This window comes from Protopterus annectens, chromosome 4.part0 (assembly GCF_019279795.1).
Source record: "Protopterus annectens isolate FY-2018-M chromosome 4.part0, PAN1.0, whole genome shotgun sequence".
NCBI lineage: Eukaryota > Metazoa > Chordata > Ceratodontiformes > Protopteridae > Protopterus > Protopterus annectens.
In genome coordinates, this window is record NC_056733.1 from 1,107,713,946 (window position 1) to 1,107,739,136 (window position 25,191).

The 25,191-nt window shown below is 41.7% G+C and overlaps 1 protein-coding gene across 1 annotated transcript in view; it reads right to left on the bottom strand.

Annotated features, from left to right (window-relative positions):
- The window catches only part of LOC122799790 (F-BAR and double SH3 domains protein 2-like), a 1,119,909-nt gene that overhangs the window by 127,853 nt on the left and 966,865 nt on the right, over positions 1–25,191 (bottom strand). The window contains exon 11 of the mRNA XM_044069087.1: positions 13,652–13,735. Coding sequence (XP_043925022.1) covers positions 13,652–13,735 — 84 coding nt within the window. The remainder of the gene's footprint in view (positions 1–13,651; positions 13,736–25,191) is intronic.

Genomic DNA, 25,191 nt, shown 5'->3' on the forward strand with positions numbered 1-25,191 from the left:
CTAGAGTTGCCAACCAGGCATCTTTGCCTAGTATAGGAAGTAACTGGTGAAGAGTCAGCATCTTGAATTTTGGAATCTCCAGAAAGGTGTTTAGAGCAGACAGGTCCAGGATTGGATGCCATGATTTGTCTTTTCTGGGTACCAGAAAAAGCCTGGAATAGAAACCTTGTCCCTTTTCCTCTTCTGGTACCAGCTGAATAGCCCCCATGCTTAAGAGGGAAAGTATTTGTTTTTGAGCCTCTGCCCACTGATTTGGGGGAAGGTCTGGCCACCTGTTTGGTGTTGGCAACATGTGGAAATGAAGTCTGTATCCCTGGGACACTATATTTAAAACCCATTTGTCCTGGGTTATGAGTTCCCAGTTCTTTGCATGAAGAGCAGTTTTTCCCCCCAAGAGGCGGTTAAATGATAAGTGCTTGGTAATTTTAAAAGGAAGTCATTGAGACTGTTTACTATAGGGGGGTGTCTTGTTATTTCCAGATTTGGAAGATGAGGCCCCCCCACTGCTTAATTCTGAGAGTCCCCTGGGACTGAAACCTGGGGTTTTTGCTGTGTCTGGTTTTGGCTTGAGAGGATCTGGAATGGGCTGGAAAGGACCAATTCTTAGTAGGCCAGTGCCTACTAAATCTTGGAGGTTGCACTTGCAAGAAATCTTTAACAGTTTGCATAGATTTAGCTTTATCTTCCATCTTTTTTAGAACTTCTTCAGCCTTATTGCCAAACAGGCGGTCCTGATTTAAAAGAGCATCCAACAATTTAGCTTCAACATGATCAGGCAAACATTGCTCCTTAAGCCAAGCATGCCTTCTAAGCACAGACCCGTTAACAGCAGCCCTGCAGGATGCCTCTAAAGAATCAAAACCACACTGCAAAGTATGTTTTCCAACTTGCTCAGCAGAATGCATTAAATCCTGCAAATCTTTATTTTCCACACAGTTAGGAGTCAACATCATTTTCTGTTTAAGCAGTCCAATAATATGCTGTTGATATTTTAACATATGAAATTGGCAGTTTAAAGCTCTGATTGCCAAGGGTGCAGAAGTATAAACCTTTTTACCCCATCTATCCGGTGCCCTGAAGTCTCTATCAGAAGGGGTAGGATTTTTAGCAGTAGAAGCCTTAATGCCCTTGGGTCCCTGAGAAATAGTTTCTGGATCTGCAACAGGATTTTTGAAAAGGAACTTGTGGGACTCAGGAACCCTGTAGTATCTGTCAGGTTTACTAGGAGCCGGAGGCAGGGAATCAGGGGCCATACTGGATTCCGAGAACACATCAACAATGTCTAGCACAGGAGGTATAGCCAAAGGCCTATGCTGAGGTAGAAGAAAATCCCTAAGCCTCTTTTTTGATTCAGAAAATTCCTGACTATCCCAGTGGAAATGCTCCCTTAAGGTATGTAAAAAGTTTCCCCAAAAGAAAAATCCTCAGGAGGAGAAGCAGAGGGAATGGAATCCTCTGCATTGGAATTCTCATAAGTAGGTATGGACAAATTCAGGTCATTAGAAGAGTCAGAAGAAACCGAAACCTGATCAGAAGATTCATAATCAAGTTCAGCCCTAGGCCTCTTGGGGGGGGGGGGTGACTACCCCTGACTACAGTAATTAGATCTTCAGCCATTTTTATAATTTGTTTTTTAGGCATAGGGGCCTGAACATGTGGCCTGGGCGCCAGTTTTTTAGACATGGATCGAGATTTAGGCCTTAGTAATGAAGGCAGTGCCAATTTAATATGCAAGTCTGTAGGCCTGAAAACACCCTCAGAAGCCGGTGCCTGCACAGTGGCTCCAGAGCCATCCAAGGTAGAGACATCCATGGGTTCCATAGGTGAAGCATCTCGCGGCATACCGGACTCCAAATGGGTTTCAGTAGAGGCCTGCGAATCAGAAGTAGCGGGTATCAGGGGCAGCGAAAGCGCCTGACTGAGTACCAGGGAACTGGCGACTGGCTTAGGAGAAGTGTCGTCGGCAGTTTTGGACATTGGCGGCCTGTCTCTCTGTATTTATCTTTGCGTTTTTTCGGAATCCCGGTAGTCGGATGGCTAACCGACGACATTTCTGAGTAATGAAACCGAGAACCGAAATATTTAGAAGCAAAAATGTACTGACGATGGATAGTGCGCTGATTAAATAAAGCACAAAACCGACAGCAAGGTACGTAATGGTCAGGGCCTAGGCAAGGAATACAGTACGAATGAAAATCTTTATGAGGTATTTGTTTACCACAAGTAATGCAATTATTAACTTTTACTGACATCGGTAAGGAGCAAGAAAAAGTTTCCCCAATGGGGTACTTAGCTTTAAGTTGAAGACTTCGGTTCTGAAACTTGAAAACAAAAATTTCAAAAGTCGGCTGACCAGCACTTGTGAACTGCTTCTGCTTTGGGCACCGCACAGCAAGAAAGACTGATGTAATGGCATTGGCTGCATGTTTTATACCCCTGATGACCTGACGTCATGGAAGAAGGGACAGCAACCAACGCAGGACCCAAGACTTTGTTAATCAGGCCGACTGAGGGCAACCTGCCAGCAGATAACTCAAATGTAATGACTGCAACAGTGAAACACAAAGAGCATCAGCATAGTACTGTAAAGCGTAGATCTAAAAAATGTCAGAGGGTGTGTATAAAAAGTGGAGAATAAAGAGTTAGTCAGGTGGGTAAAGCAAAAGCAAAGCCAGGACTTTTCTAACTGAGTAAATAGAAGTTTTTTAAATTGTACTATGGTGCAGATGAAATGATGGAAGTGGGTAGTTTATTCCATATTTTACGAATGATGTTAGAGAATAAGGATTTTCCAGTGGAGTTGTTTGCTTTGGTGGATTTAACTAGGAGTTTGTCACTGGAACGGAGTGTTCTAATGATGGTGTATGGTTGTAAGAGATCTTGAAGGGCTCAGGTTTTATCTGATTAATGGAGTATTTTATGAGTGAAACCTCTACTTTCTTACTGCCGTCTCTCGTCTATGCTGCCCCAATCTTACTTAACCTTCTAGTCTTCACAACTATCCAAACCTGAGCAATGCTATAATAAAATGGCCAAATTTGCAGTATACTACAATAGAACATAACACTGCCTAGCCCTCACAGAATTAAACTGGTTAGAAAGTACAGTTGTGTAAAATCTTACTATAACATCTCTTAGGTTCATATATTAGTACTAAGCTAGCTGCCCTTGCAAGCCATTTTAAGCTTAGCCAATTATCCCTTGTGAGACTCAAACCCCGCACTTTGTGTTTGTAAGGCAAACACCTTAACTATTAGGTCACCATCCCTCCCTCTTCACTGGTGACTGCGACAGTATACATAACCAAAGGGATCTCCAGTCAAGGATAGCCCAAGGTCTTGTCAGTATGCCCAAGTCTTTAGTACTTACAGGCGCTGTACATCACAAGTACAATCTTTGTGCAAGGCATAGGGCATAAAGGTGATGTATGGATGCACACACTCAGAACTAAAAAAGACAAAGGAAGAATAGAATGTCTCTTGGGATAAGGAAGACTATCTGCATCCAGTTGGAGAAGAGTCTCCTTGGCCAGGAGAGCAATAAGAACAGATTAAAGAAGAAGGGGCAGGAGGGAGCGAGCAAACAGTAAAACTGTGAACAGAAGGACATCTACTGTTATGTTAAGATTTTACACAACTGTACTATGTCTATATCCCTGTTGCAGTATTCATAACCTAAGGAAGATTACAAATGCTCAACAGGAAACCTGGGGAGGAGAACCACATAGAAGAGCCCTCCAGAAACCCTTGCAGGATACCCTGGCAAAGCCAGCTCTAGCCCTGGAAATAACATCCAACTTTTAATGCTTAGTGAAAGCATGAACAGAAGACCAAGTAGCCACCTCGAGGATGGAAATGGTATCCAGCCCCTTGAAAAAAGCACCAGAGAAGGCAAGAGCCCTGGTAGAATCAGCCTTTATTGATAAGGAAAGACATTTACCATGAAAAGAATGCCAAAGAGAAAGGGCCTGAGAAATCCAGAAAGACATTGCTTGCTTAGAAATAACTAAACCCTAACACCTGGGATGAAAGGAAACAAACAGCCGCTCAGATTTGTTAATAACTTTAGTTTTAACCAAATAATATCTGAGCTGTCTATGCAAATTCAAGGTGAGAAGAACCTTCTCACTGGCAGACTGCAGAGAAGAAAAAAAGAAAGCAGAGGAATACACGGATGGGGACAACACATTGACCACCTTGGGCATAAATGAAGAGTTAGTACAAAGAGGTACCCTGTAGGTAAGGAGGAACAGCTATTAGAGCCTGAAGCTAAGACACTCTCTTAGTTGAAGTAAGAGCCAAAAGAAGAACTGTCTTCCAAGTGCAATGCTGTAAGCAGCAGGCTCAAAAGGAGCCCAAGTCAAATTTTCAAGAGCAAAACTGAGGTCCCAAAATAGGCTTCTTGGGAGGCCTGATATGAAGGATGCCTTTAAGAGGTTAACTGATCTTAAACCTAGGGGCTAGAGGAGATGTCAAGGGCAAACAAGCAGGAATTGCTAACAGGTGAGCTTTAACTGAAGAATATAGCAACCAGCATTGGGCAGATCATAAAATAAGAGAACCAGAGGAACCTCCAAACATAGGGGATCCTGATGACAACAGAGGCACCATACAGAAAATCTTTTCCATTTGGCCAAATATGACTTTCTGGTAGTGGTCTTCCTAGCCTCCTGCAGGACCTGAAGCACATCCTTGGAAAACAGGTGCCTAAATGGGATCAAAATCCTATCATCCACAGCATCAGTTGAAGAGTGGACAAGTCAAGATGGATAATAAACCCCTTTGTCCTGTGTAAGAAGGTGCACCCAGTGATGCTTGTGATGATTACAACTGGCCAAGTGAGAATGAAGGGGGAATCGATGCTGTCTGGGCCAAAAGGGAGTCAAAAAGGAAAATGTTGGGAGATTCCTGCCTGATCTTGTGCAAGACTCATGGTAACAGAGGAAGGAAAGGGAAGGCATACAGAACCATCCCCTGCCAAAGAAAAGACAGGATACCCACTTTCCAAACCAGAGGACTTGGGCACTGGAACAGACTAGAGGAAGCTGTCTGTTCAGAGGGGAGGCAAAAAAGATTTACCCGAGGAATACCTCACTGATGGACAATGTTCAGGAACACATCTCTGTGAAGCATCAATTTGTGAGCTTGTGTGCTGGACCTGCTCAAAGAAAATGCAAAAAGCCTTTAGAATCACTTGATACTAGACAGCTAGATCACAGATATGAAGATCTAGTCTGTAAAGAAGACAGGATTCTTGTACCCCCCCCTTGCTTGTTGACATACCACATCACTGTTGTATTGTCTGAAATTTTTGAGGGGTCTGGGATGAAAGAGGGTATGAAAATCCTGAAGAGCTAGAAGCACAGCCCTCCTCTTCTTTATACTGATATGGTATGACCTCTGATGAAGAGGCCAGGGACCCTGAACCTTGAGAGAACTGAATGTGGACCCCTGTACCCTGTCTGAGGAGTCTATAAAGAGCTCTTGAGTTGGTACTGGAGCCTGAAAAGGAAGCCCCAGTTTGAGAGAAAGCTGATGAATCCACTACTGAAGCTCAAGTTTGAGACAAGGAAGGAAGGAGCTGGAAGTCCAGAGAGTGGCAATGTTGGAGCCACACTGACTTGAGGTACCACTGTAGCTTTCTCATGTGGACCCTGGACACAGCAAGTATGGGAATGGTGGAAGCCATGAACCTGATGACCTTGAGAAAGTGACTGAAGCAAGAGGAAGAAGAGACTGGAAAAAGGGAGTAGCAGGCAAAGATGCCAGCATGAGGCTGGTCTGAAGCCTGCAACCAAGGAAGGTGTGATTCTGAGAAGAGGTCAGAGCTGACTTCTGGAAGTTTATGGTGAATCCCAGACTATGCAACAGGGACATTGTAAACTGGAGATTCTGAAGCAGAGCCTTGGATGAGCAGATTGTTTAGATAGGGAAAGATCTGAACTCTTCTCATCCCGCAAAAGGCAATGACAGGAACAAGGCCTTTGGTCAATACCCTTGGGATGTAGAGAGGCCAAAGGGCAAAGCAAAGAACTTAAAATGCTAGGAATAAATAGAGAAACAAACATTTCCTGAAAAGTGGATGGATGGGGATATGAAGGTAGGCATCCTTGAGACCAGAAAGGCCTGGGGTAGAATAAGGGGAAAGAGAGTCTGAACAGACATTTGAATGGAAGTAATCTTGAGAACGGAGTTGGGTTGGGAAAGGTCCAGAATTAGTCTTCAAGTACCCTGATTTCTGGGAAACAAAAACATTCTTGAATAAAAAACTCTTCCCTCCTTAGGCAGGAGGCACAACTTGAATGGTGCCTTGGACCAAGAGAGAATGCAGTACTGCTGGGAAAACAGGAAGTTGGTCTCAAAGAGGTTGAGTGACTCCCAAAAAGGGATGAAGGGATTTTCAAACCATGAAATATACTTGGCAGATAATGGATAGAACCAGAGAGTCAGTTGTGACCTTTAACCTATTTGGAAGAGGCAATGAACGATGGAGGGATAAGGGAACCTGGCCGAGGGAAAGGAGACACAAACTGTCAAATGGAACTCAGCTTATCCTGAAAAGCAGGTTTCTGGGAGGTAGGGGTCTGAGATGACTTAGCAGGCGGCATACATCTAGAACTCTTTCTCCACTTTAGGTGGAAGCCAGGACTACTTCTGAACAAAATTAGATTTGGAGAGGTAATTCCTATGAAACTTAGGAATAGGAGAATCAAAGACATGTATCAACTCCTGCAGGGCCTTTCCCTTATTCTGGACAGACTAGAAAAACAGCACCAAAAAAAGTTTTATTATCCAAAGGAGCAGCCAACAGTTTGGCCTTAATGTCATCAGGAAAAGCCTGAAGATGAAACCAAGAGTAACACTTCATAAATGAACCAAAGGCAGCAGCCCTGGAGGAGGCATCAGTTGCATAGTAGCTGCATTTGATAGAGTACCAAGCAACTTGAGAGGTAGAACCCAACAGGGAAAGGGCCAAAGCCTTCCACTCAGTCAGGAAGGTCAGAAAACACCTTATAAACCTGAGAATGAAGGGCCAAAACATACCTGGTCATATGAGTCTGGTAGTTAATTGCCCAGAAGGATAAAGTGCCATCAGTATAAACCATTTTGGTCAGCCTCTCCACGGTCCTGCTATCCTTACCTAAAGAAAGCAACTTGGTAGAGGGTAACAGCTTAGAGGGCTTGTCAGAAGAGACAGATACTACAGAAGGATCAGCAGAAGGGCATTTATAAAGACATTTTCATTCGTCAGGCACCTTGTATAATCTATCAAGCTTCTTGGGAGCAGGGGACTGAGAATCAGGGGCCACAGGAGCTGCTGAAAATTATCCAGGGGGAATCCAGAACAGGGATAACAGCAGATGGCTTAGAAGACTCCATCTGGAGGAGCTCATAACACCTTTTCTGAATATCAGAGACTTGAGAATAATCCCACTTAAAAAAACAAAATTCCATCATGTGGGCAACAGTACCACCAAAGAAAAGTTCCTCCAAAGGGGAATCTGGACTAACAGAACCCTCTTCCACTGAACCATAGTCCATGGGGGAAGGAATACGAAAAGGATAAGCCAGGGACTCTTCCCAAGTATCCAGATGCTTAGCTGAAGCATCAAGTTCCCTGGTCTTTTAAGAGGAGTGGAAGACCAGAGAGGGGCAGGCACAAACACCCCTTGAGGAGGCTTTAAAGCCATTAAAGTATTAAACAACCCTTGAATATAATCCTGCCATTCATGTTGGGGATCCTTAATGTCAGCAGAAATATGCTTGGTGTTCTGTAGGATGTTAGCACAAAACACCTTTGGAGGGTCAGATCCCTGGTGACATTCAATAAGCGCAGTAGGGATCTCCACCCTAAGAGCTGCAAAATCTGCCATTAGTCTCTCAGATATAATCAGCCCAAGTTCCCCCTCAACATCAGGAGCAGACTTTGTAAAGCCTCCGAGGATGTGAGAAAAGTCAATCCATGCCTGCGTCTGACAAGGTCATGGTAGCGGAATCCAAGGTAACCACCGGACAATCATCTTGGCTTTCAATAGTCTTGACAGATGTCTGGGGAGACTGGACAGTAGCCATATTAGACCTAAGTTTTTTGGCCTTTTTCTTGGCCGACAGCTGACCCTTGGGATGGGAAGACTCCACCATAGCACTGAGCCAACAGTTTAAGATGTTGTTTTTCAAGGTAAACAGATAAATAGGACAGACAACTATGCAGAGTCTAAAGCCTGGCAGATAGAACACTGCATATGGTGATGGGAAGCACCTAAACAGAAAAGACAGTGGTTGTGATGGTCTTTATGGGGAATTTGCCTCCCATACTGACATTTTCCTTTTCCTTTCTGACATGACAGCACTAAAACTAAAAAGAAAAGAAGAACCAGGGCACTTATCTGAAATGCAGCTTGGTAACCAGCACAGCAGAAGGGCATTCAGGCTGCTGGCATAGAAGTTCTCAGTGTGTCTGTCCGTACATCACCTTTATGCCCTACGCCTTGAGCAGGCAGCATACGCATGAAGTACAGCACCTGCAAGTTCTACAAGATTTGGTATAATGGCTGGATGTAAGGCTAAGCTTGGCAGGAGATCCCTTCAGTTATGAATACTGTGACAACGATATGGAAGGTCATCTACCACACCACCTAGCTTTTTCTCAGCTAACACAGACTTCTCTGTAAGCCAGTAAATTGCCCAGCCCTTAATAACTTAATAGAGCACTACTCCTCCAATACAATTTTATGCTCTACAGAAAAATCACTTATCACTATAACCACATCAAACAATTTTGCAGATGACTCTGCATGTTCATCTAGTGTCGCTATGGAACCACATCCCACTACTAATGAAATTCATTCAAAATGCAAATTGATTTAAATCACAACTAAAACCCATTAAACCATGCATACATCCAGGATAAAAGTCACTATTGATCTTCAGGTAGTCATATCATCAAACTTTCTCTTTACTCAGCATCCTGCACCCCAGAAGTCATCACCAATATCTGAATAGTTTTAGTAGCATCTCCCAGCCATATACATAGTTTTTAACACTGCTTGCCACCACACCTCTGTAATTCTAATATATATATATATATACCTTAAAATAATCATATATAATTGTCTTTGAACCTGCTTAATACCCCACCTCTAAACTACAATATTAGCACTTTCTGCCCTAATGAGTTCCTTCCCTCATTTCCATTTCTTTGAATTTCTAATCACAAGAGCTGTTACCTGTTGACAAACCCACTATTACCCTTCTACAAATGCTCAATGTTCATCATTTACTACACACAAGTATCTTTTATACTGTAATAGTTTTCTTTATATCATATTAATGTAATCTAATTAGCAAGTGTATGTGTAACTGTTAATGTGTATTGCTTAATGTCTGTTAATGTAAATGGCTGAATATCTGTTTACAAATGTTTGCAATACGTTGGAGCTTTTCTCTCTGGGCCTCCAATAAAAATGTTTTTTTGACTAAACCCAGTCACACAAACCAAGTAAACAAAGGCAAACTGAAACAAAATAATTGTGCTTGAGTCTTTATACATTTATAAGGTTTTTGTATTCTTGTTGTTGTTTCTTTCTGGAAACTTGCAATAAAACGATTGTTTAATTAAAAAACATTCATACCAGTCAATCCTACACCAGTAGGGGAGCTGCATTCTGTTGGCTATACTTCTTTTTAAATTTATTAACTTTTCTTTTTAATTAAATTATATGACTACAGCTGAATGCAACATATGCAGACATTGCAGCAAAAACACAAACTGTTCAAAATGTTTGAAACAATAATTGCAAAATACAGTAGTAATATAAAGAAGTAAAACTTCTTTACATTATATATACATTGTCCAATGGATCCTACTGAATATATAACATTCAATAACATAGTAATTTTGATGTCATAGAACCTCCAGGGGAAATAGTAGTAATGCCAGTACATACTTTTTACACTGTACAATTAAAGACGGCCTTGTTGTTAAAAAAAAAAGCAGAACAGGGAGCAATATCAAAGATAAAGAAATGCATGGTCATAAATGTAGAGTTTTAACCAGATATTCATTCTTAAAGGCAATATTAAGAGTCTTCCAGATTTTATGGAATTTACGAGCCTATTAAGAATTTCTGTGAACATTTGCACCCTGATATAGTATTACTGAAGAGTGGACAACAACTTCTCGAGCTGATTTCTTCTAAGCCGATGCTTGATAATTTAAACCCGACTACAATGACACAAAGTAAATAATCCTCTGATGAATGATTATGAATCGGATCAACTAGCACCCACATTAAACCATTTATTTCTAGTAACAGACAGATTGTTAATTTCTTCTAATAATACATTAACTGAACAAATAATCTGTTACAAACTCCACATGGGTTGAATGGAGTTGCAAAACTATAAGGTAGGTAGTAGGTCACCAACAGAACAGTAACTATATTTGCTTTCCATTAGCCACTGTCTGGTTAGTGGAGGCTCTATTATTGTGTCTTTTGGCTTTTCCCGGTTAGGGGTCGCCACAGCAGAACTCCGGTCCGCTAATGATTGGCAGTTGATTTTACGTGCCGAGTTGCCAGCCCTGATGCACAACCTTCAATGAAGGTACGCCCATTCACGCATGCCTCCACGCAGAAGACGCTCTAGCTGAGAATTGAACCGGACACCGTCTTACTATGAGGCGACAACACTACTGCAGCACCACCACCGCGGATTTTTAAATATGTACATAATCAGCATTCAAGGCATCGCTGGGGATTTATCTTTAAGCACATTTAGCAAACAGAACTAAGAACTTGTTTGTGGATGTAAAGATGGTACTATCCATATAGCTAAGAAATACTTTTCACTATAGGGTCAGCATCTGGTGGAATAGTTTACCACTCTGTGTACACAAAATGGAAACTCTTACAGCATTTAAGAAAAGTTTGGACAACTGGCTAGGTATCAGGGTCTATAACCCTACTTTTGTTGGAAACCATTCTTAGGCATTCAGTTTGAACATTAAACACATACAACGCTGAATATTTTCCACACACAGAACAATCTGCTGAAGATTATTTACGTATTCCTGCTAATTTGCAGGGAGTCAGGTAGGTATTATGCAACAGTATAAAATGTTAAATCAGCAGTTCAACTTCAGATCAGAATGCAGTACAACCAAACTGATGCTTGCGGTGAGAGACCGACAGCTAGAAGAAAATAAACTGAAGATGAGGAAAGAGCTCAACTGGACATTCCTAGACTTGGAGGAAGCATATACCAAGGTTCCTAAAAAGCTGATTTTGGCAATTTTATGATGGTGTGAATCTGAGAAACATTGGTAGAATTAGTGCAAGCAAGTATGAGGACCTGATGACACAAATACGGAGAATGCCTGGACTCACGGAGAGTTCCCAGTGGTTGAGGGTGTGCACCAGAATTCAGCTCTTAGCCCACTCCTGTTTACATTGGTGATGGACTACATTAGCAACTAGGTCAGAGGAGTCAGATAAACAAAGCTGATACATGCAGATGATGTGGTATTACAGGCAGAATCTGAACAAGAACTTCAGCATATAAAGGAATGGAATGTAAAACTGAAGGCATATGGTATGAAACTGTGCACAGACATGGCAGTTGTTATGGTAAGAAAATGGGAAAATCAGAAGCTGAAATATGACATAGAAAGGAAAACAGTGGAACAGGTAAAGACTTTCAGGAATCTCGGACTGGTGGTTGAAGAGAAATGAAGTCTGACTGAGGAGGTCAAAGTTAGAATCAGAGGGGCTTAAGTCAACTGACACTGTTTGCTAAGGGTACTGTGTGACAGAAGGATGCCAATGAAGCTGAAAATTAAGGAAAAAAAAAACAGTGGTACAACCAGTACTACTGTATGGTACATAAACCTGGGCACTGACGGCACAGCAATTAAGGAAGCTAGAGGTGATTGAGATAAAGTGCCTGAGATGGGTGGCAGAATGCAAACTGTGGAAAGCTTTTTAAGCTGTTACTAACAGAAAGAATGCATCAGCTTCAGTGAGGAGTTCTACTCCAAAATACATGGAGGTTGCCCTTGTAGGGGTAGGAAAAGCATTGCCCTGTGAACTATGCCCATAAAAAATAAACAGGCAGCAAAGAGGGTGTAGTGGGTAGTGTTGATGCCTCACAGTGCATGGTTCTCTAGTTCAGCTCCCAGCTGGGGTGCCTTCTGTGTGGAAACTACATGTTCTTGCCTAACCTCTGGAGTTTTAGCGATGGTCCCTGGTTTTCTCTAAGGATAATAGGTCAACTGATGATGATGATCCAGTATGCCTATGAAGAATAGTGAGTGTGTGTGTGTGTGTGTGTGTGTGTGTGTGTGTGTGTGTGTGTGTGTGTGTGTGTGTGTGTGTACACATCCTGCATTGGAATGTCATCCTAAGACAGGTCTTTGGTCTTGTGTGCCTGCTGAGTGTCAGGCTAGGCCCTGACTCCTCTGTAACAATGGAAACAGTAAAGCAGAAACAGCAGTGTGAATAAATGAAAAAGAAAAGGATGTTAAAACTGCAGTACAAGACAATTAACAGACATCTAAACTGTAATAATATTTTTGATAATGCAGCATTACTTCTGAGAGAGTGATGTACTATTCATATGACATTAATGTCTTTCACAGCAATAACTTTACATTCTGTTTACACAAAGTTAAAACATTTTGTGCTTGTGATCAGGGAACTCCACACTTTTTAGAAAAACGATAACAGTGATAACAATGATGATAATAATAATAATAATAATGATAATAATGATAATAATAATAATGATAATAATGATAATGATAATGATAATGATAATAATGATAATGATAATAATGATAATAATGATAATGATAATAATGATAATAATAATAATGATAATAATAATAATAATTATAAAAATGATAATAATGATAATAATAATGATAATGATAATAATGATAATAATGATAATGATAATGATAATAATGATAATGATAATAATGATAATGATAACAATGATAATGATAATAATGATAATAATAATGATAATGATAATAATAATGATAATGATAATAATGATAATGATAATGATAATGATAATAATGATAATAATGATAATGATAATAATGATAATGATAATAATGGTGATGATGACTGGTGGCAATAACAATAATAAACCACAGTGGCCTCTTCAGATTCTACAAATCTATGTATTTGCCAGCACATAATCTAGCATATTAGGTTAGCAAAGAAATAAACCACTAATAATTCTACATTTCAGCTATCATGACTATAACAATATTCTAGACCGAAACAATCAACTAAGTGACATGTGGACATTTGTATTTCACACTTACAAGCTGTCACAAGTTTAGCTGTTACTGACGTTAGGTGATTGAACTCTGATTTCTTTGAGATTTACATAGATATAGTAACCAAAACACATGGCATTAGCAAATCCCCACACATTCTAATTATGTTATAAAAAACAATGTTAGTGCATCATTGTTAAATACGTATCAACACATCTGAACTCCTCACCGATACTGTGATTTGTTTTGTCAGAGTTTTTTTTACTGTGGAGTTCACAGCATGGATTCTAGGCAGTTTAGGTGAATTTTCAAATGATTCTTAAGTGATACCCATGGAAGAAACGTTGCATTAAATGCTCACCTTGACCCAGTCCTCCATGTCTCCATCCTCAATAATATCCAGTTCTTCATCCTGACAGATGGAAAGCTCATCTGCTTGAGTGCCCTGGGGAGAGAAGCAGCAGATGACTATACAGGGAATGCATCCTGGTACTGTTTTAGTTCATGGGCAACATTTCATTACATCACAACTTCTGCAAGGCCTGTATGAGTGCATTTCTTTAGTTCCGCTCCACTCTGCTTTGTCCTGCCTAGCTTTACAATCACAAATCTAATGCTGAATGTTTGTACATTAGAAGTACAGTGCATAAATCGCACATCTGTGAGCTAAGGCATCTGAACAGAACCACAATTTGAATTATCAAATACTGTAACAGAACTATAACTCACTACTGTTATACACATTTCCAGCTATCGCTATGGCTTTAGATGTGTTAAGAGTGCTCGCCTCAACAATTATTTTCATCTCATTTACCTAAAACCTGATACAGATTTCAGTATTCACTACAAATCCAAGTACTACTATCACCAGATCCCAAAAGCTTTTCTCCTTTTTTAACTATCACTTTAAAAACAGCAAATAAAAATATTATATGTTAGCTTCTAAAATTTACATCAGTAATAAATAACTTAAAGGAAATCCCCAAATACTGCATCTATATATTAAGTATACAATGTCATTATACTCTAAATTTATGCAAGAACCCCCCCCCCCAATTTTATACCTTCTCGGTAAATCTGCCTAATGCTTCCTAACTAGAGCCTGTCCATAAACTAACAGATTTAAAATCTGGTGACATTAATCACCAGCCATGTCATGCTCTAAGTAAATATCCTACTGCTGGTGACTTGAGTCAGGCTAGCATCTTAGGCATCGGCTGGTCAGGAAGGGGACTAGGTTTGTGCAGGCAGTGCAGTCAGAGACCAATATGCCAAATTCTGGAGAGGGTTAAGGGCAGTCCCTAGTAGAAGCCAGGAAAATAAATAGAGGGGCTTCAGCTCATCATTGGATGATTACAATATTTTGTAGTGTAAGCACTAGACCATGGTGACTGCTTACAACTCATCAGTCTACCTGCATGCTTGCATCCCCAGACTAAAAGTTGGGCAAGCTTAGTATTTAAGGTGTGTTTGAATGAAAGTACATGAGTCTGATGATGCCTATTGAGGTGAAAGTGCTTAGTCAAAGTGTTTTGCTGTGCCTTGTCTATTAACATTTAATAAAGCAGCGTTTTTAGCATGAAGCTTATGTATGCCAGTCAAATTCTTTTTTTATTTTGTTTTGTTTATTCATGTTTTTATTTTTTTTAAAGTAATTTTTGTTTGCCTTCTGTGTGGAGTCTGCATATCCTCCCTGTGTCTGTGTGGGTTTCTTCTGGGTGCTCCGGTTTCCTCCCACATTCAAAAGACATGCAGTAGGTGAACTGTTCACACTAAATTGGCATACGCATGACTGTGTAGTGTGGAAGAACTACCACAGCAGGGTTAGCCACTTGGTGGTGTAAACCTTGGCTCTAGATGATTGTTATTATTGAAGTGACACCCTGACCCCATATGCAAAAATGGGAAAAAGGGTTGTGTATGGATGGATGCCCCCCCCTCCAAATATGTTAAATTGTGAATAAACTCATTAACCACACATTTCCTAAACTGTGTCCCTGAAAAGACTATAATACATGCATCATCCTCCCATTGCTCTTTCAACGGTGTATGGATTAACCTTCAAACATACTCAAACTCTGAATCTATGCATACATCTAACAGCAATGCTGAGTGCTTACCTATTTGCTGTTTATTTTACTGTACTTATTTGTACTATGTATCCTTCACAGACTTTGTGATTAACACTTACCTTTTTACTGCCTTTTGCAGACAGCTTATTCAACCCTTGCTGCTATTAGCCGCTAATGAACACCTGTGATGACCAACTGTGCAATAATGCACATTTTGTTTTAATATTTAGCACATTAAGTCTCATCACCCCATAAAGATGCGCAAGTTCCTAATATTAATTGGTATAAGCAATCTTCATAACCCCTGGGGGTGGGGGTTATCTTTCCACAGAGGAATATCAGCCAGTAACCTCTTCTTTACCCAGACATAAGCATGCTATCATTCACCAATGCTTTGGATTTTTGATACTGAATGAACCCCACTGCAGATGGCCAAGGGTGAGTTCACGGATTGCACAAGGTTCTGCACAAGCACAATGAGGGCTACTGCACATGAACAGTTTAGCAGAACCAAATACATGTCTGCTGCTAGTGCACCTGACTTTCCACCATGTGTGAGTAGAGCAGCAGACTGGACTGACTCCTTCCCAGGATGGGCAAGTCACTATAGATTGGTCACTCCCTCCACTACAGGTTCCTTTAGTACCAGGGTTAGCTGGGTCATAGTTACGATTGTGCCCTGTGTGGTAGAGTTGTGAAATAAAGTAGAAGTGGTCAGGACCATGCCTAAGTCAATGGAGGTCACTGCAGGATAAAATCTTAGTTCCACCCAAAGCTACAAAACACTTGCTGTTGAGTAAGACAGGAAAACCTACAGTGGACTTTATCCACTTGTACAAAAGTGAGAGGCTTTGCTTCCCAAGAAAAACAATTTCAAATAATGTTTTGAAAAGTGTATACTGTTCAAAATGATAACTGAAATATTTGCTCTGTAACTAGCCATCTCGCACTCAGTAGTAACGGTTACTACCAGCACTTCATTGTGTCTTCACGTTTTCAGCTGTTCACATCATACAACACAAAGTCCTGGTTATGTTCTGTACTTGCTATTAGATTACTGGTGGATCATTTTTCAGGTGAAGCCAGGTAAAGCAACTGCCCTCGTCTGTCATAAATACCAATATAAAATATTCTAACAACGTTTTCTGTAATTTAATTTGTCAGCTTTCCCACAAAAATAAAACTATCTATTCACCTCTTAATCATACCTCTCAACCTCTTCATGCAAGAAAACTGGACAAAGCCTAACAAAATGGGGGGACAAAGGCCCAAAAATAGGGACAGACTTTAAATATTGTTCCTATAAACTTAGAAAGTTGCTAGAGTAACATGAATTGCATTAGCATACATTTTCTGAAGGATTTGAAGTCTGAAATTCAAACATATGTCATTATTTAGTGACTTAAATTCTCAGAACATCTTAGTGATTTGTCGGCAAACCACAAATTTTACAAGGAACAGACCAAAATATGAAGAAAAATCTGAACATTCTGGAAAAATCTGGACAGTTGAGAGGTATGCAGTCTTAACAGCCAAAGCATGGCTCTGTGAGGTAATCACGATAATAAAATAACACACCATGATAAATATTCAATCTTTTTCCTTTCTTAAATCCTAGCACACCATTGCATAAATTATTTCTGAAAAGTGTGCTTTGTGAAGTGCATGCTACATGCCTGGATACAGCCATGAGATGCCTTTTATACTGATTAAACAGTGAAGTGCATGACACATGCCTGGAGACAGCCATGAGATGCCTTTTATACTGATTAAACAGTGAAGTGCATGACACATACCTGGAGACAGCCATGAGATGCCTTTTATACTGATTAAACAGTGAAGTGCATGACACATGCCTGGTGACAGCCATGAGATGCCTTTTATACTGATTAAACAGTGAAGTGCGTGACACATGCCTGGAGACAGCCATGAGATGCCTTTTATACTGATTAAGCAGTGAAGTGCATGACACATGCCTGGAGACAGCCATGAGATGCCTTTTACACTGATTAAACAGTGAAGTGCATGACACATGCCTGGAGACAGCCATGAGATGCCTTTTATACTGATTAAACAGTGAAGTGTGTGACACATGCCTGGAGACAGCCATGAGATGCCTTTTATACTGATTAAACAGTGAAGTGCGTGATACATGCCTGGAGACAGCCACGAGACGTGTTTTATACTGATTAAACAGTGAAGTGCATGCTACATGCCTGGAGACAGCCATGAGATGCCTTTTATACTGATTAAACAGTGAAGTGCATGACACATGCCTGGAGACAGCCATGAGATGCCTTTTATACTGATTAAACAGTGAAGTGCATGGAGACAGCCATGAGATGCCTTTTATACTGATTAAACAGTGAAGTGCATGACACATGCCTGGAGACAGCCATGAGATGCTTTTTATACTGATTAAACTGTTTTAAAGTTTGTACTGTTATTTGTTGCTTAGATCTCTGTTGAAACTGTTTTGTCCCACGCACCCTCCCTATTTTTGGTTTGTGGTTTAAATTTGGTGGCTTTTCCAGTTGCCTGCCCACTGTAGATTTGATCTGGGACACTCTCCCAGTCCCATCTCATTACCACATTCTACCTAATAAACTCTTTCTGCACTTGCTTTTAGTCCTTTTTAATTTAATTGCATTTTTTAAACTGTTTGGTCTAACATTGCTACATACTCAAGTATGCTAGCTTGCACTGCATGTAAATTGTTTTCACTACTGTTTTTTGCTACTTTTCTGTATAAAAAAAAAAAAAAAAAAACTGTAAGCCTCTTTCCTACCTTTCCTGTAACTAGTGTTCCAGATACAGAATTGCTGTATCCAGGACTGTATGTAAGATTCTGAGCCCCCCAAGACTTTCTGTGTTGGAGGGAAGCCTTCTAGCTTATCAGTGGGAGTGGTAAGCACTAGGTAACCTGTCTACCATACGGAGTGGTTCTGGCCCAGAAATTGTAGTTATTGGCCGTTTGGGCAATCTCTTCTATCTCTCCCAACTTTCTGATTTGAAAGCCTGCATTTGCACTTGTTTCTGTCCTGTAACTCGTCTAATGCCGATATAGATTTTTAGTTTTAGCACTTACATTAGCTTATTCATGCTCAGCACCTGTTCAGAACTTGTAAGCACTAAATAAGCTACTAATTACTATAGCACTCAATCTTCCTCATTACCTAGAGGAAAACAGTTTTTGTACTTACTTTTCTCACTTGCTTAGAGAAAAACAGCTCTTGTACTCACTTTCCTCACTTATCTAAAGGAAAATAGTTTTTTAATCAGGCATGTCCAAGGGTCAGCTCCCAGTGTTCTCTCCATTTATCTGATGAATCTAGGCATCTTGAGGCAATGTAGAAACTGCCTCATGTACACAGACAACCCTCTCCTCCTACCACCCAACACTAAAACCCGTGAGAGATGCACTTATCTAGCCAAACTGGAGGTAAAGCTCTCTCCAACCAAGACTGAACTTGACAGTCATGAGGAGAAGGTAAACATTTGCACCACACCACACTCATCACATAGTCTTACTAAATCTACACCACCAAAATCCAGACATAGTAACACAAAAACATTCGCGGAGGCTCTCAATAATAATCTGTCTAAGCAACAGAGACCTCCAAAGCAGAAACGCAAGCAACCTCCATCCCCCAACATAACCCAAATGAGACACAGCCCACAGACTCAGTGTGCCACTCAACCACAGCCAATAAGGCAAAACAACGTACCCAACACACTAGTAATAGGTGACTCTATAGTCGGGCACACTGATGTCCCACTCACCAGGCTAAACAAGGAGGAGGTTACTGTCAGCTCCCTGTCGGGTGCCAGGATCCGCCACATAACCCATGCACTCAGGTCACTCCACAACAAGTACAAATATGACTCTGTCATTGTCCATGTTGGTGTGAATGACCTGAGACACACCTCCCTGGACTACATGAAAAGAGACATGGAAGAGCTCTCCGATCTTGTAGCCAAGGCAGGTATGACCCTAGCCCTGAGTAGCATTCTGCCATTGCCCAGAATAATACCGCAGTACAAGGACAAAATGATTGACTTCAACAATTGGCTAATCTTCTGGTGTCATTCTATCTGTCTGCTTGGGATGACATGGTTGACAGACCATGATGCTTTGCCACAGATGGCCTGCACCTGTCACCCCTGGGATTCCGGATACTGGCTAAGGCTCTTGCCCCTCTGGTGCCTTTTTTAGGCTGGGTTCAAATAACAAATTCACCACCATAACAGGAACAGGCAAGCAAAAACTGAGGGTAATGCTACTCAATGCTAGAATTCTAAATCTCAAAATGCACTCACTCGAGGCACTCTTTAAAATGGAGAACATCGATATCGGTGCAGTGATTGAGACCTGGTTCAAGGGTCCAGAGAGCACCCCTGCACTATCAGGCTATAACTCATACCACACTTTTCGGCCATGTAACCTGGACCGAAACACCAAAGGCGGAGGTGTGTCCATATTCATTAAGGATATCCACACCTCCAGGCTAGTTGCTCAGCATAATGCATCTGAGGTTATGCAAGTACAACTAACTCTGGGCAAAACTGCAATCCAAATTGTAGCTTGCTACAGATCCCCCACCATTCCTCAGGATTCCCACTGCTTTTTTCTTGATGTAATGGAAAATTTTAGGGTTCAACCAAACACCCTAATAATGGGCGACTTCAACTACCCCACCATTAACTGGGAAAACTACTCATGTACCAACTCCTTAGCTTAACGCTTTCTGGAATTCATAAACTCCAATGCCCTAGATCATCCTATCCACACCCCTATCAGGGGCAACAGTATCTTAGACCTAGTCATTACCAACATGAGTGACTGGTGTTCCACACCTGAAGTCAACTTCTCGCTGGTCTGATCCGACCATAAGCCTATCACCCTTGACATCCACATCCCGCCCCTACTCCCCATTAAGGAAACCACAGTAAAAAATTTCCCCAAAGTCAACTTCATTCTTCCTAAGACAGACGTGGTGAACTTCATGACACCCATGCAGATGGACAATACAGTTACAAATGCTGAATCCTACACAAATGCACTCTATAAGCACTTACATAAGTGCATGGATCGTGCTATCCTCCAAAAAATAAAGAAGACAATCTGGTGGTCCCCTGCCATAAACAAACTGTACAACAGAAGGAAAAAACTGTTGCAAAAGAGAGTAAAATCCAATAAGTGGAGGATCTCCCTGGTCAGCCTCAGTAAGTAGCTGAGATCCCTTATAAGATCCTCCAAAGCTAGCTACGAAAACAAAATTGCCACTAAATCCAAGGACAACCACAAAGCATTCTATAGCTATGTCAAGAATCTAGATGGCTACACCCAGATCTGCTTTGAGTTACAGCACAAAGGCATGAAAATTACAGAACCAACTGATATTACCAACATCCTGGTAGATAGGCTCAGTGCTAACTTTACCCCCCTCTCACCCCCTAAAGGGCCCATATCTATACAGGAAGAATGCAGAGTCCCTGTAATCACAACTACGCAGGTAAAAGCTGCACTCTCTAAAGCCAAAAACACAGCATGCATGGGACCGAGCAACATCCCAGTCTGCGTTTTACACGAACTTCAGAATGAACTGGCTCCCCACTTAAGCCTCATGTTCAATAATAACTCTGCATCAGGCTTTGTTCCCACTGAATGGTGCACGGCAACAGTTATCCCACTCCACAAAGGGGAAGCCACCAATGATCCCGGGAACTATCGACCTATTAACCTGACGAGCCTGGTCTACAAGGCCATGGAACGTATCATCATGGAACTCATAAACAAAGACATTGGTAACCTCCAAACTCTGGATCCCACCCAGTTCGGGTTTGTGAAAGGCAGATCATGGCTCCTGAGCCTGATTGACTTCTTTGAGGCTGTCACCAAAGCAGTGGATGAGGGTAAGGTCGTTCACACAGCCTATCTTGACCTCGCCAAGGCTTTCGACACCATCCCCCATTTTGGAATTATAGCTAAACTCAGTAAACTAGGTACAAGTCCCTACGTCACAAGATGGGTTGCCAACTGGCTCACTGACAGAACCCACACTGTAAAAGCTGCAGACTCCAAATCTGACCTCAAACCAGTGACAAGTGGAGTACTACATGGTTCCGTCCTGGGACCTCTCCTGTTTGGTATCTACTTCTCTGAAGTACAGGCTAACACAGAAGGCCTCTGGCTAACGAAGTTCGCAGATGACTGCAAACTAGGAGCCATAGTCAAGTCCCCAAATGATGTGGACATCCTACAGAAGGGCCTCAGTGAGACAGATGCCTGGTGTCAGAGCCATGGCCTCAAGCTGAATGCCAAAAAGTGCAGTGTCATCTCCTTTGGTAAAAACTCTGTACCCATGAACTACCACATAGGCAGCAATCTACTTAACACCAAATGCATGATAAGAGACCTTAGGACCCAGGTGGGCAGTAGTCTCTCCTTTGATAGTCACATCGCCACAGTAGTCAGGAAGTCCTTCTACATGGCACATCTCATCATAAAAGGGTTCTCATCCAGGAAAAAAAAAGAGGTCATTGTTCCCCTCTAATCGACACTCGTTAGACCCATTATAGAGTACAACGCCCCTTTTGGAATGTACCTCACAAGACATCTTCAGCAGCTGGAAAGGCCACAGAAGTACATTGCAAAGAGGATTACTGGCCACAGACGAATGCCCTACACTGACCTCCTCAAAAAACTCCAGATTTACTCCGTAGCATATCGCCTACTCCGAGGTGATCTCTGCCTAACATATAAAGCTATGTCAAACCCAGAGCTTGTTGGACATGCTACACCTAAAGAAGTCCCAATCCCTCAGAGCTACACACTCTAGGGACCTAAACCTTGTCACCACAATAAACATGACACGCTGGAGGGATAGATTCCTGCCCCAGAGACTTCCTATACTCTGGAACAAGCTACCCATCTATGTCAAGCAAAGTTCTTCATTAGCACTCCAAGAAAAATCTTGATGAATGGATGGGAAATAGGAAATACACCCCGGGAATCACTTCTGTGTCTCTGCTCGACAGTGGCACAGGAAAATAACTTTCTTGGGTGGCGTAAGCCATGGAACCTTGTTGGCTAGGCTTATGTAGACCCTTGGGCCAATAGCCTAGTACCTACCTATGAACCTATAAACAGTGAAGTGCATGACACATGCCTGGAGACAGCCATGAGATGCCTTTTATACTGATTAAACAGACGGTGCCTTGAAGATCTGTCGTTACGGCGGGTATATCACAACTGCAGGGCCTTCCTTTGCAGAAGATTGCAACAGCAATAAAACCTCTGAGCAGAATCCTGTGTAGTATGCTTTTCAACCACCAGATGGTGGTCAGCCTTAGTCTGGCACTTCAGCAGAACCACCTTAACATAACCTATTATGGCCCTAGACTGGGCATCTAGAACCCAGTACAAAACACACAAGGAAAAAGTTTCATCATAGGTGGACAACTGAAGAGGTAAGGAATGACATAGCTGCTAGTGAGAAAGCTTGGTTACTTTATAACTGCATGAATCCCTAAACCTGGACGACATATGGGGATCCATGCAACAAATGCAAACTTACATCACCAGGAATGCAGTCTGAACATCATTTCTGGTGGGACATGAAGCGGCTACTACATGGGGCAATGGGATCTCAGTGCAGCGTGGGGGCAATGGGATCTCAGTGCAGCATGGGGCCAATGGGATCTTGGTGCTCTTGCCTCACCTAACTTGAAAACACTTGACATGGCTGCTACTATCAGAGATCAAGGCCGATTTAGTCCTATTACACACAGGAAACATTCTCTCATTGTTTCTTTGTCTCCTTCTGGCAATTCTACATCTTTCACTCTTTGCCTTTATTTCCCCCAAGTGAAGGTCAAAACCCAAGGTTCTTCATTAGCACAAGATTCACAGCATCTAAAAGCCCAGTCACTCTTCTCTGTCTCCCACAGATGCTTACAACATGATCTATGCCTTGTCTACAAAGCTGTTCATAGGTAGGTACTAGGCTACTGGCCCTAGGACCTATATAAGTCTAGCCAAAAATGTACCCTGGATTTCGCCACCCAAGAAAATGACTCAGTCCTGTTTGATCTACCACATTTCTATAAAACCATTAGTAATGCACATACAAGATACTGCAGCCTGACTTAGACTTATTAGCATGACAGATCTCTCTCACAGAACTTCATATCTTTCAAAGGAACTATAAAGCAAAGCACATCCATCACTACATTCAAATCTTACATGAATGATGGGAAAATACACATTTACCCCAAACCTAGCCAAACTCCCTTTTTATGGGCAGGAGGAGTAAGTAGTTAGTTGCACAAGTGGTACTACAATAGCTAGTCTTCAAAATACTTAAATGGTTTACTTCCTTTACAGCAACCTATCATCTGATAAGTCTCTAAATCTCATTGCATGCACAACCATATACCCAATTATCTTTCTGGCAGGTCAGTTAAAAAAAAAAAGCCACCTTTTGTTGATGGAGAAAACCTAACTGCCTCCCATACACGAGGAGAGGCCCAAAGAAAAACTAACTTACCAAACCATTTCCATTCCATTACCTGTTGGCATCCACTCACTCACAGTAATAACACAGATCAGGATGCACCTACTTGCACCCTTTGTGGCATTCATCCGAATAATTTTCTATCAAATGCTGCAAAATTAATTCTGATTACCACAGGATTAATGTAATGTTTGTGTAAAGTGGTAGTACTTTTGAATTATCATTGTGGCTTTAACTCTAAGAATGGAGTTAATTCTGCCTGACCAAACTTTACTAACTACATTCTCTGCAGAAAGCTGGGCAGATGACAGATGCATTCTACGTACACCTATCGGTGATCCTAGGTTTGGTCTGTCATTGTTACTCTCTATCCACTCCAGACAATATAAGATTTCGGGACTCTGTCAAATGCTTGCTGTGGAGTTCATTGATGGGGAGAACAAAGTCTGAAATATTGCAACTTCTCTCTTTCCATATGCATCCACTTGGAAGTGCTGCAGACAGTCTTTTCTTAGATGGTTTCTGTTCTTTGCTCACGCTATTGGCATGCTGATGAGCTGCACTGTGCTCATGCTAATGGCATGCTGATGAGCTGCACTGTGCTCATGCTAATGGCATGCTGATGAGCTGCACTGTGCTCACGCTAATGGCATGCTGATGAGCTGCACTGTGCTCACGCTAATGGCATGCTGATGAGCTGCACTGTGCTCATGCTAATGGCATGCTGATGAGCTGCACTGTGCTCACGCTAATGGCATGCTGATGAGCTGCACTGTGCTCACGCTAATGGCATGCTGATGAGCTGCACTGTGCTCACGCTAATGGCATGCTGATGAGCTGCACTGTGCTCACGCTAATGGCATGCTGATGAGCTGCACTGTGCTCACGCTAATGGCATGCTGATGAGCTGCACTGTGCTCACGCTAATGGCATGCTGATGAGCTGCACTGTGCTCACGCTAATGGCATGCTGATGAGCTGCACTGTGCTCACGCTATTGGCATGCTGATGAGCTGCACTGTGCTCACGCTATTGGCATGCTGATGAGCTGCACTGTGCTCACGCTATTGGCATGCTGATGAGCTGCACTGTCCATGTGCTAATGGCATGTTGAAGAGCTGCACTGCTGTTATCATCAACAAATAAGAAAACACTGTGATCTAAATGTCCTCTTCCAACACTATCTCCATTCAGCAGCCCCTTTAAAAAGGCATCCAATCTCTGTAAAGTAAGCTCCATGGACATGAGCTATGTCTGAGATAGTGACAGACAGCTGCCTAGGACAACCTCATCCAGCTTTATTTTTTACCT